Source organism: Dromaius novaehollandiae, chromosome 2, assembly GCF_036370855.1.
Source record: "Dromaius novaehollandiae isolate bDroNov1 chromosome 2, bDroNov1.hap1, whole genome shotgun sequence".
Classification (NCBI taxonomy): domain Eukaryota; kingdom Metazoa; phylum Chordata; class Aves; order Casuariiformes; family Dromaiidae; genus Dromaius; species Dromaius novaehollandiae.
The window spans coordinates 23,503,575-23,516,372 of NC_088099.1; the positions used below are offsets into that span (position 1 = coordinate 23,503,575).

Genomic DNA, 12,798 nt, shown 5'->3' on the forward strand with positions numbered 1-12,798 from the left:
GGACCACACAAATGGGGTGAATTTGTTTTCTAAGTCTTTCTGTGACAGTGATAAAACATAGTCCTACATCTCTCCTTACTCCTGGGATCAAAGGTCTAGGCAAAGCTAAAATATTAGAATTAGTCCAAAAACCTTATCTATGTTTAGTAGACTTAATATCTCAGAAGTAGGTAATCACATCTGTTTTTTGTTCACAATCTTTATTCAGATGAACTTCCCTACAAGCACACCTGTAGGACAGCTATGGTAGCATATTACATGGCTGTAATACTCTCCTGAGTTCCAGATCATGGAAAATAAGGGGACGTGGGTGGGGGCCTCCTGCAATATCTACTTTCATATTTCTGCAGTATTTATACTCTTTCCATACAAAACAACCACATTGTGTTGAAACCACGTCAACCTTGTTTTAATAACTTGTTTATTTCTCCTTTACAAAAAAAAAAAAACCATGCAACTGTAATTTTGCAATATGAGATAGGGTCACAGCCTCATTTTTGAGTCTCCTGTATCTGCTTTCTGAGTGGTTACTAGGCAATTCAGAAAACAGACACATTTTGCAATAGACTATTTTGAAAGAGGATAAATAGAAAAGACTTGTAATTCCTTACTTTCAAAATGAGAGGAGATGTCTCATTGAATGCGCACAGATATATTGAAGGAGAGAATATATTAATATCAGAAGGAAGCTCTTAGTAGACAAGATTTTATGAAGAAGAATGGGGCTGGCTATGTGGAGAGTGCCTGGCAGCCCAAAGAGGATGTGGGTCTGACATCTGGCTAAGAAAAGATCTCTGGAGACTTGTAAAAGCTGTTTCATTGTAGTGCAAGGGGCAGAAATTGGGCTAGAAAAGATCTAAGACAGAATTAGAGGAAATGAACCACCGAGAAGAATTGCTGATGATGTGCCGAGCCTGTTTAGACGCTGAAAGTATGACATGAGGAGATGGGGTAGAGGAACCTGAGGTTGGAGATTATTTAGGGGAGAGTGGCAGAATAATGTATTTCAGTATGGCAAGAAATTAAGGAAAAGTGTAAGTGAGAGAACGAGTTAATAGGCTAGAGATCAAACAGTGATCAGCCCTGCCAGGATCCATAGGGATTCATAACTGATATTGGTCCAAATTATGGAGCATTCAAAGCCAGAGATGAAGCCTTTGCTCACAGCCCTAGAACAACCATTTTATTCATTCCACTGCTGCAAAGAAAAGCAACATTTTGTGATGGGTGTTGTGGACCTTTGCTTTGCTGAAAAATCCATTTCACTTCATGCCTTTCTCCAAAGTGTTTTCAGAATGATATCTAAGTTGCTTTCTCAAATCTTTCCCATTTTTAAACTGCACTTGTCTCAATTTCATTTTTTTCAGTTCTACATATTTTAACACTGATCATGTTTTTTAATTTTATCGCATTATTGAGTATTCTTATACTAGAGTAGGACATGTAGAATATTTTTAATTAACTATTTTATAATTAACAATTTAACCAGTTATCTGATGAGGCTGTTGCATTCATCTTAGTAACTCATATCAGGGTCATACTAGCACCCTATTCCACTCTTAGCATATTTGCAAAGCATATTAGAATACATTGTCTTCATGGAGAGCAGAGAGAATTTTTAAATTGAAACTCCAGAAATGATTGAAAACATAGCCAGCTGCTGGGGTCCCTCTGTCGTTCCTGTGAAAGAGAATTATCACTCCATTCGTATTTGCCATCCTGTTCGATACGAGTTATCCTGTTTTCTACAGCACTAGGAAATAGCTTGTTTGGATTGGACAATCTGCAGGAATCACTCCTCTGCAAAATTAGGCCCAGCAACTGCTGTTAAGCTTAGATAATTCCTGATTAATCCTTTGCAGTTTAAGTAACTACTCCATTGCTGCTAGTAGATCACTAACAAAACAACTTAACCTCGTAAACACGCGGCACTTACTTTATGCTTGTAAATGATGGGGAAAAAAAAAGCCCACCAGGTTGTTCTATAAACAGTACAATTAATGAAGCTTGTTTTTCCGTTGATGTGTGTGCTGTCTTTCTCACTGACAGCACTGACCCAGCTTCCTTGCGTGTCCCACGTGGCCTACCCTAATGCGCCCCGTGTAATGCCCGAGCTCCCAGCTCCTGCCACACGTCCCTCAGACCACCCTGGGTCCTGCCAGTGCCGCTGTGGACCTGGCTGTGCAGGATGGCGGTGCCACGCTCCCCAGCCCGTGGCCCAGCAGGTCCGTGGGCTGGCCACCCGCCTGCCCAAACTTACAGCCCTTGTACTGGAAGTACCGCGTGGCCTTGAAGGGGGACGTTCCTCTGAGACCCCAGCTCAGCCGCGGAGTCTCATGAAGCTTATAGCAGCTGAACACATCTGAGCCCTCTCTTCTCAGTCAAACCTGGCTGAAAATGGTGAGGTGGCTAGAAAGATAGTATGGTAAGGCAGAGAGACAGAGAGGATGGCTCACTGCTCCAGAAAGCTAACTGCAAATGAGAAACTAAAAACCAGTGGAGGAAAGAAAAGCAGTAGGATGCTACATTGCCCATTTCTGGGTTTCTTAGTGCTTCTGAATAGGCAGCTTTTCACTCACACTTCTGTCTGTACTGATATGTTCCCTAAAGTAGATTGCTCCTGAAAATCAGTTTCTTTTCCTATTGCTCTCTCATCTCCAGTAGATCTCCACTGACTGCCACAGTGTCAGTATTGCCCAGGCAAACTGCCAAATTAAATTTACAATTTTCATCTTGTGAATCAAGCTGAGGAATCTGGGTTTGGTTGCTCGAAAGTTTGAGGGAATTTAGAGAGAAAGAAGAGAGCTCCAAAACATGTTAGTATATGGGCTGTTTTTTCACTTTCCCAAATTCTCATTCTTAAATCGCATGAAATCCACTACACTGAGTACTGACTTCTACATCACAGGAAAGTAAAGCACCCGTGATGTTGGTTGCCTGTACAAAAAGTGCAGTTGCTTTGATCCACAGGGGAAACCCATACTTTGGGGAGGTCTGCGCATCTCCTTGTAGATGGTTCTCGCTCAGCTATAAACTCCAGAGAACAGTGGGGGCCTGGAGCCTTTTTCAGCTCACAGGATGTGTTGAATGAGGCCAATCTGAGGTCCTGTACACAGTGTCTATTTGTCTTTTCCTGTCTCAGTTTTTCTACATGTTAAAATTTTTTTTTCTCCTCATCATATGTGAGAGGTAAAAAAAGAGGAGCCCTGAGATCTCAAAATGGAAAGTAACATGAAATTTAATTCTTATTTTGTATGAGGTCTATGTAAACTTGAAGCTCAGTAAATCACACTGAAAATATGCTGCTAACATTTCTGCATTGTCTGTCCATGCAGCCCCAGCACTCTTAAGCAGAATTTGTCTTTATGATGGAGTAAGCATTTTCAGTGGGACCAGAGTTACCCTGCACCCTCTCATCACACTTTGTGGCACTGAGCTCCCTGCCCCAGTCAGTGTCTTTGGGCCGATGCTGCTCTACTTCTACACCGACTCCCACATCGCAGGCTTTGGATTCCAGGCCAGATACAGAGCAATCGGTGAGTAGACAGATCCTGTGCTTAAGGTGCTGGGCAATACTCAGGCTGGAGTTTAGTGTAGGAAGTGTTGGACCTTACTTTTCGGAATCTCTTAGAGGTAGATGGTTCATATTGCCTCTGCACTTGCCCAAAAGAGCACTCAGGACCAGGACATGGGACTGTTCAGTGTGTGCTGTCACTGGCTGATGTGTTATCTCACTATCTCAGTCAAGACACTACATGGGACCAACTCAGAATCTGAAATATTTTCCATCCCTTTATTGGAGCAAAGGAATGCAACCCCTTTTGGCAGTTTTTTTTTTTTTAATCTCCTTTTTGGAGCAACATCTGCAGTTTATTTAACTGAGTTCATTTAAAAGATTTTATCATATGCAGGAGGCTGGCCTAGTAATACTAAAGCTGGCTCAGTAATACTAAAGCTATACTACACAACACTGGAACCAGAAATGAAACTTTAAATGGCCTCAGCTATATACCTCCATTTGATGATCCTTTTGCAGTGCTAAATATTAATGCACTAGGTTCCAGGTTCTAAAATAAATAAAGACTGGGATCTGGATATATTTTTCATTTTGAAGAAAAATTTTCACCAAAACATTTTGTCATTTACATGAGATTTCCATTTTTTTTGAAGAGGAAAGAAGTTTCCAAAAAAGACGTTTCCAAATGAGTTTAAGATTTACATCTGCACAGATATAAAAATCCCAAGAGATGAAATGGTAATATTTTCTAGGTTTAATTTGTAGGGGCAGTATTTTAATTTTTCAATGCTATTTCATTTTCTACCTGCAGAGTTCTTAACTTCACACTTTCCTTTAATACATTCCTCATGCTTAAAGCCACAGCAAAAAAGCGTAAGGTTAAATACTTTATGTAAAATGAATGGCCTGAGACAGATAAGACAAAGAATGGCACTGAAAGATGACAATGTGCAGTTACTCATGAAAAAGACCTTCATAACTCACTCAAGTTGGTTGCTGCTATCAGACTTGTGACTTCTGACATTTGAGAAGTATGACTGCAGCCTTATTAGTTTGTTGCTGTATACAAAGCAGATTCTAGCAATTAACATTCCTCTTCCCTCTAGTTGTATTGTTTGCTTGAAAAAAAAGGAAGAAGCCTTCCCCCTCCTAGTGTAGAATAATGCTGCTTCTTTATCCTCCCAGCTCCCGTCCTTCCCCTGCCAGTGGTCGGGGCAGCCAGCCGAGCTGTGGCTGAGGAACCAGGTGCTCTGCACCCAGCAGCACCCCATACGGGACTGCCTTTGTTAAGGTAGTGGCCTGGGCAGTGGCCTGTCCTTTAAAACATGAAAAGCTGTGTGTGGCTTTCAGCTTTTTATCAACAGGACGCAGGGAAACGTTTTTTGCCAAGTTAAGATTATAAAAGAAAGGCTCAAGTTAACAATGGAGATTAGAGTTGGTTTTATAATAGTTTTTGTTCCCTTAAGCACTGAAGCTGGGAACAAACATTAGCCCACATCCTGGCTTCATCAGCACTCATGGTGTGCAACCCTGAGAAGCCAAGCAGTGCCCTTAGCTCACAGCTGCAGAGTTTAAATTGCTCCTCAGCCAGAAAGCAAGTATGCTGTCCTCCATCTCAGCTGCCCTCCGCTCTGGCAAGGCCCAGCACGAGGCGAGGGGGGAACAGTCCCTGGAGTGAGTGACACCTGGGGCCTCCTCTCTTCCCTGCTGCACAGGACAAAGGGGAGCTTACTGCTCCAACAGCAATGCCCCAGCTCTGCCAGGACACAGAGGGACGATGGGGCTCTGTGTAGAGTTGTTTCAGAGAAGTCGGGGCAGGGCTACGTGGGCTAAGTGAGGCTGCTTTCGTGTCAGCGACGAGCAAGGATTTTAGTGAGGGAATTTCTTTGCCCGCTTGCCAGCCAGGTTTCTCTCTGTGAGCTAGAGCAGGTGCAGAGCTCCTCTGGATACCCCTGACTCACCCTGCTGCATGGGGCACCCTCCTCACCCCACTGCTCCCCAAGGATCCTATCGCAGCTGGTTAAAAATCAGGCTCTTTTACTGCACAAACACAGTCAGTGCTGTTTGATATGGACCAGACGACCTGTTATTTCAGTACTGACATCCAGTCTTCCCTTGCACAGCACAGCTTCATAGAGATCTCTGCAATTAGCTTTTCTAGGCATGGCTGTGAGGATTGCTCCTAATTTATCAAGGGTTTTCCTTTGCTCATGTTTAAAAGAGGACTAACACAATCTCCTGCAAGAAATATGAGAGTTAGGACAAAGTTAGCATTCAGACACTAATAACTCTTCCTTCTGCTTCCCTTGCAGTATGTGGTGGCATTTTCAATGGCTCCGTTGGCATTATCAGCAGTCCGGCCCATTCAGTTCTAGATTATCACAACAACATGAACTGCTCATATCACCTCACAGTTGGAAATGACAAAGTCGTGGCCCTCAAGTATGTAATCTAAGTTCAGCTTGTCACCATCGGGACAGGGAGGTCTCTGATTCCAGTTAAAAATAATGATAATTAATAATTTTCTCTCTGTCTTTCCTTTTCCAAGGGGAAAGTTGAACTAAAATGAGAAATTGCCACTGAAGCCATACATATCAACCTGAGGCTCCTTTATGTCTTACTCTCGGTTACTTGTTATGTGCAAAACATATTGTAGCTTCCCACTTTAAGCAGAAGGAGGACTAAGAAACTGTACAAATACAGCTCATGCTCTTAGTTAAATTCTGTCAGCCTTTGAGGAGTTATGAGGCTTTTGTGAATTGATATAAGAAAAACTGAAATTCTGTTAGAAAGCTGATATTCGCTTTACAGCCCAAGTAATAATATCCACCCAGAAGATGTATACTTCTGTGTGTGTGCTGTCATACCTAAAAAAGAGATCTGGCTGCCACAAAAAGTTGCCACTGAGAAATTAAAAAATATATATATATATTCTTCTGTCAGATATATGCTGATTGTGAGCAAAGGCAATATTCCCCAACTAAATGGAAGACACAGTTGGTCTGCAGTCTGAGTCTGAATTTCATATGCCTCTCACGTGCCCAAGGAAATTGCAGGGTTAGCTGTTTGCAGAAGTGAGGGAGGGTATGTTTGCACAAGGGAGGTCTGCTTCTTCACAGAAAACTGAGGTGGGCTGACAGCTTGCCTTGTGAGAGGCCAGTTTCTTTGAGGTTGGTTGGTTGTGTTGTTTCACCATGCAATTTATAGCTCTGCTTGCTTGTCTTCCTGAACAGGAATGTCTGTGGTATCTGTCTATGTATAGCTTTGGCCATTGCTATTACTTGTACCTTTCCTCAAGCATTGAAAACATACGTAATTTTGGAATAAAAATGGAAATGTTGTACTCTAACACTCCAAGTGTATTCTACAGATTCAACAGCTTCCAGCTTGAAGTGTCTCCCTCCTGCTACAAAGATTATGTGTCTGTATACGATGGCTCAGACACCCATGCTCCTCTCCTCGGGAAATTCTGTGGGTCAGAACTGCCTCCAAATATCAAGAGCTCCAGCAATAACTTGTTCCTGGTGTTTAAGACTGACTTCTCTGGAGTAGCTGGGGGATGGAAAGCATCTTTCAGGGAGACCTTAGGTAAGAATATTATGAGATTGGTAACCCCAAGTGTCTGCTGAGAAGTAATTTCCTTTGGTGAGTACCTGTTACTGCCTCACTCACGAGGGGTGCTGGAAGCAAAAGGTTGCTTAGTTTGTTGAACTGACTAAGCAAAAGACTAGGATTGTGGGATCCCTGGATTCCAGCCATGGCCCTTTTATTTTTCGCCTAACCTTTTCCTGTGTCTCCAAAGGCACAGATGTTTCTTGGGTGACTGAGGGCTTAGCAGCACCCAAAGTACTCTCTTTTGCAGGGTATCTGGCAAAACTTGAGAACTCTCATCGTTTTGTAGTGACATGCTGGTGATGCCCTGTAGATGCCTCCCTTCCATCCATCCTCTATTTCCATTTCCTTGCAGTCCACTCACACCTTTTTAAAAACTAAATGGTTAAAATCAGTTAAGATTGGGTTTGCCCCCAGGTACCACTGTGCTGATCTCTGCTGATTTCTGGGATCAGTCTGGCTAGTTGGCCCCCAAATAAACGGGGTCACGCTGAGTAGGCATTGGCCATAAAATCTATTTTGATGAACACAAAAGTCAGGGGCAAAGCTTCAATATTGCCCTAAAAAGGTTTAAACCAATAGTGTATTTTTAAGATCTATGTTGAAAGGGACTTTTTTACCTTCTTATAACATCTGAATTGTTATGGAATGATAAGCAACAAATAATTATTACATGTACATTGATTTCATGTCATCACTACTAGCTTCTTGTGTAATTAACTCAATGTTTTTGTGATCTAGAAAGAAGTAATTGTCCAGTTTACAAAGCTGGCACTCAGATAGTTCAGAATGAAAGGCCTTTGTGGCAGGACAAACATAGTCTTCTGCTGAGTCACTGAATCCCCTCCCCACCCCTAGCCAGCGACTTTCTCGTTTGATACAGTCTGAGAAAGTATTTGCAGATAAGGAAAATAACTGGTTCTGCAGTCTTTGCCAAGAAAAATATTCCCACAGAACCTCATGGTCATTACTATTATTAACTATTTTTTTGCTTCATTCTAAGTAATTGCTACAACAATCTTTAAGTTCATTCTTGTGGACTGTTCTTTCAAGTAATGTACTGTTGCTTCATCTGTCACTGGTTTTGAACTGTTAGGTATCAGTTGTCAGAGATCCCTCACAGCCATGGGTCCATGTTTCCAGGGTGAGATCATCAAGAACTACTCAAGCTCTTGCTCTTCCTGTTGGCATATAGTCAACTTTTTTAGCCACTGACTTCATTTTCGCTTATACAGCTTGCCAGAGAGCCTGCTTAAACACACAACAGAAAACAAGCCAAGCTTTCCAAGTCAGTACCAAGCCTGATTACTTCCCAGAGTGAGGATAAGCCTTTTATTAATAAACTTCAATATCTTTTAGGCTAATTTTTGGAGGGACATTTCTACAGGCTCTTAAGGAGAGGGAGGTTGTGATGCTGCAGGACTTAGGCAGGGGCAATGGTGTTGCAGGCTGGAAAAGATGGCCCTGCTGGAGGTGTGGGGTGTGATGAAGAGTCCATGGTGGTGAGACACTTAATGGTAAGTCGTCTTTCTCCTCTGCAGGAAGCAAGCCACAGGGACTAAACCACAAAGCCTTTAGGCATCCTGACAGCCTCATGCTACTGCAGAATGGCCAAAAAGTAAAAAAGTGTATTATAAAAGGAAAAAATGAGTCACAGTCCTGCAGTTTGACTTCTCTGAGCAATACAGCCAGGAAAATTTGTGACACATCTTTGTAATATTGCGGTCTGAGATTCCTCTTCAAGTGAAAGAGAATAAAACCACGAAGATCAAAAAGCTCATTATTCTAAATGGTGCTTTACAGTAACTCCCTCGTGTCCATCAAAAGATAAAACCCATGTGGTTTTGTAAGAGTACAAGTACAATCAGATGACAATTAATAATGATAAATCGCTTGGATAAGGAATATGGATCTGTAGAGCAACAACAAGCCTCATTCTCTGCTGGATGACAAAGAGTACATTATTCTGTAGTTACCCTAGGGAAGCACAACTGGATAACGTAATTATTGCACTCTGTTTAATGTTTCGAATGACCCTGATTATGTATTGGAAAGAAGTGAGCAGAAACAGTAAACCCTTTTGTAGCAAACTAAACTAAACTATTTTCTGTCTTCACAAGCTCTTCCAGTTTCTTTCCTGATTAGGCTTCTCTCAGGGATACTGCCAAAAGCCAGGGTTATCTATTGTTCATCTCTTGTTAATATCGTTAATAGGGAGTCAATCTGATAACCAGTGTGGTGAGAGGGAAGAGAGTAGATGAAGTAGGAAACTCACAGAAGCCTAGCAAGATCTACAGTAACCAGGCAGTCTGAGAGTGAAACCCTCAAATTTGGTAGAGAAACATGCTCTGTTTTAATTAAAGCAATTCAGCAGCACTCATCCTGCACCCACTAGAATATTGAATACCCCCTACTAGGCAGAAAAGGCAAACTAACAGAAAGTACAAAATAACATTAATTTGACAGTATAGCAATATTTCATCTTTTTTGTGAAATGCATTTCCTTAGAAGTATGCTGTTTACCATGCTGCTCTATATGCTCTGCAATATATTGCTGAGTGCACATATCACAAGCAGCATTCTTTGTCATGACTGATTTGTGATATGGAGCATTTGAGGCAGGGGAATATATGGCCCTCGTTGGTGTAGTTCTGAGAGCCTATAAATTCACCAACCACCTCTGCTTCTAACAGAGTAGGAACCCTGTTGCTAAGTTTGGACACTTATTGGCCTCATTTGGAATCAATGGGCAGGCTCTCAGGCTAAGCTGGTGAGCTGAGCTGACTGGGGGATCCCAGCCTGCTGCAAGCATTAGATTTATGGAAAGAAAGACTTCTCTTGCCTTAGTTACCACTGACCTTTTTTCTGCCTCTGTTTTCAGTCTGTAAAATGAGAATTATAGCTCCTTACCACAGTGAGTGTGTGCTCTTCTAGGCAATCAATAAAAGGATGAGAAGAGATAAATCAATCCAAGCTTAAGAGATTTCATTACATCAGATGTCTCTGTGAAGGAAGAAGAGCTAAGATCTCTCCCCAAAGAGTGAGGTCTGCAGGTCTGAGCTTGTGACTTGGCCGAAGCTCTCCTGCTCCTCACCAACAAGAGGAGACCTGAGATTTTCAGCTGATCCTGGCTGGCAGGGACACAACCTTCATTTACCTCTGCTGTCCCTGCTGTGATAACAGAGACTTTGTGCTTTAGTGATAAATGGAGCTTTTGCCTGTTCATGTCTAGCAGTAGGGTGACCCTCTCACCCCAATTTGTGATCCCTCTGAGAATCATGATACCAAAGCTGAGAAGATGTGTAAGAGCTTGGGTTTTTTTTCTTGTTTTTAAAGAGTCAGCAACCCCTGTTAGGAGATGTAGCTGTGACCTTACTAACAGCACATTTCTACTTGGCAGCTCTCTGTGCTCGCGTACATAGCCCCGTTGTCTCAGTTATGAAAAATGTATCCCATTCTAAATGATCAGAGAAAGGGTCTAAGGGTTTTATGAAAGGCAGGTCTGCTCATCAAGGCTGTTTTAGGAAGCCACATGAATTTGCAAGAAGCAAAGTATTACACAAATGGGTTGTGTCAGGAAGTTCTTCCTGAGCTTTTCTCACACTACACGGGCAAAGCTAAAACCTAGATTTGGGACTGGCAGGCACTGACAGGGGAGGTGGGATGGAGAAGGTCAGGAAGATTGCCTGCTATTTTCTGCAGTCGTAAATTCTGCTTGACTTCAAGCTGTAGTCTGCTCTTTCCCCTCTCCTTTCTTGCACTATCTTCTGGTGAGTGTGCAGAAGTTCACACTGATACTTTGTGAAAGAGCAGTACAGTGCACTGTATTAATACCAATATCATCACTTTTTTTGCATTATCATGGGGCCCAGGAGCTCACGGGCCCTGATTCCACTGTGCTAGGCACAACACAGACACAGAATGAAGCAACAATATGCTGTCCAAAAGAGCTTATGATTTAAACACGAGACAAGGGAAAACAGATGGATAGAGACAGGCAAGAAGAATAGGGCGGCAACAATGAGAAAAAATAGTGTTGTAGGCTTTAAGGCAGAAGAAAAGCCTCCAAAACCCTTGGCAACCATTAGGCTGTTGGAATGCAAAATCCTTAAACACCCTATCCTCTGCGGGATAGACGGGGTGCCTGCTCTCAGTCTCATTGTTCTCACTTTGCCCAGTTTTTCCCTCAAGGATCCCTCAGTCCTTTTTATTCAAATGAGCATTTCTGAATATTAATCATTTTGCACAGGAAAAAAATCTCAAGTGGATAGACTTTAGAGGAAAAATGGATGGAAAAAGGAGTCTTCCTCTGTGAGACACTAAAAATACATTAATAGATAACTTATATAAATAATCCTGTATGCATATGATAGAAGAAGATGATAATCTATATGCTTTGCTTCCTAACAAAATGATCTATAACTTACCTGATAAATTACCCAGAGGCATCTGTCTTCTTTTATTCTATTAAATGTGTATTAAATTACTTGTTTCCTGTTTGGAATACAATACACTAAGTGTCTATTGCTAATAGGTTTACTGTTATGCTCTCCCCTAATGAAATTAAAACGTGCTCTTAAAAAATTGATCCAGTAGAATTTTGATGGCACTTTTATGCTATTTTATTTTGTCAAGACAAAATTTTGGCTAATATAGTTCTAAGTCGAGTTCTGCACTGTGAACCAAAAGCCTGGCTCACTGGATTTGATTTCAAGATGCAGATTTTCAGCAGTGATCAGCATGCACAGTTTCCGCTGATTTTGTTTGGATTGTTCAGAATCACTGAAAACCCAAGATTCAAATGGGTAGTGTAAGGTGTAAAAGATCAGTTTGATCATTCTACTGTGTACGTAGGGGTAAGGTCTCCTTTTGTGAATCATTATGAAATTCTCACACCACCAGCAGCATTTCATTGCACTGATTACTGTAAATGATTTTAGTAATTTTAGTGCCTGCTGTCAGTGGCACCAGTGACCTGTACTGACAACAGCAGTTATGTCCTGTCAGTTGGGAAAGGACACAGAGACTCTATTGCAGCTGACTCAGATTTATTGGAAATTTTTCTTCCTCCAACAAAAAAATCTTAGAAGCATGTGTCCTTGACTATGGCATGTGAGTGCTTTTTGCTGAATTCAGGACATCTTTTCATGCCTTCAGAAAAGCAGCAGTGCCTGGCAGAGATTTGATAGCCCATTAGGATCAGTTTCTGGAGGTTAGATCAAGATATCCAACCTGGGCTTTGAGCATGGTTCTGCAGAATGGTCAAGCTGAGAAGCAAACTTCTTCAAACTCAGATATGTTCTTGCATAACTTTCTTTAGGCTTTTGATCCACCAAATATATTACACATTTCAGATTCATTACATTGTTGTGGCTTAACCATGATTAGCTTAATCTATTAAAACAATGAATCAATCATGGCTAATAATATCTTTTTCCAATCTTATTATAGTCTATAAAAATATCAACATCCTTAACTAAAATAATTACAGTTTCTAGACTGTTTGTAAATGTCTTGTGACTTTAACAGGTTAAAAAACATACACCAGCATGCATCAGCTTGGAATCTGATTAAATTTAGAAGTGTAGTGTTTTGTAACATTTGCAGTGTTAAAATACATCTCTTCAATATCTCTGGAAAAACACGTGTTGAACTAAGGGACAGTGTAC

General features: G+C 41.5%; 1 protein-coding gene across 3 annotated transcripts in view; it reads left to right on the forward strand.

Moving 5' to 3' along the window:
- The window catches only part of CUBN (cubilin), a 152,286-nt gene that overhangs the window by 119,926 nt on the left and 19,562 nt on the right, over positions 1-12,798 (forward strand). For all 3 annotated transcript variants that reach the window (XR_010387583.1, XM_026098657.2, XM_064505984.1), the window contains 3 exons: positions 3,336-3,536; positions 5,830-5,959; positions 6,888-7,105. Coding sequence is in view for 2 of the 3 variants with exons in the window: in XM_026098657.2 (XP_025954442.2) it covers positions 3,336-3,536; positions 5,830-5,959; positions 6,888-7,105 (549 nt within the window). In the remaining variant the exon portion in view is untranslated. The remainder of the gene's footprint in view (positions 1-3,335; positions 3,537-5,829; positions 5,960-6,887; positions 7,106-12,798) is intronic.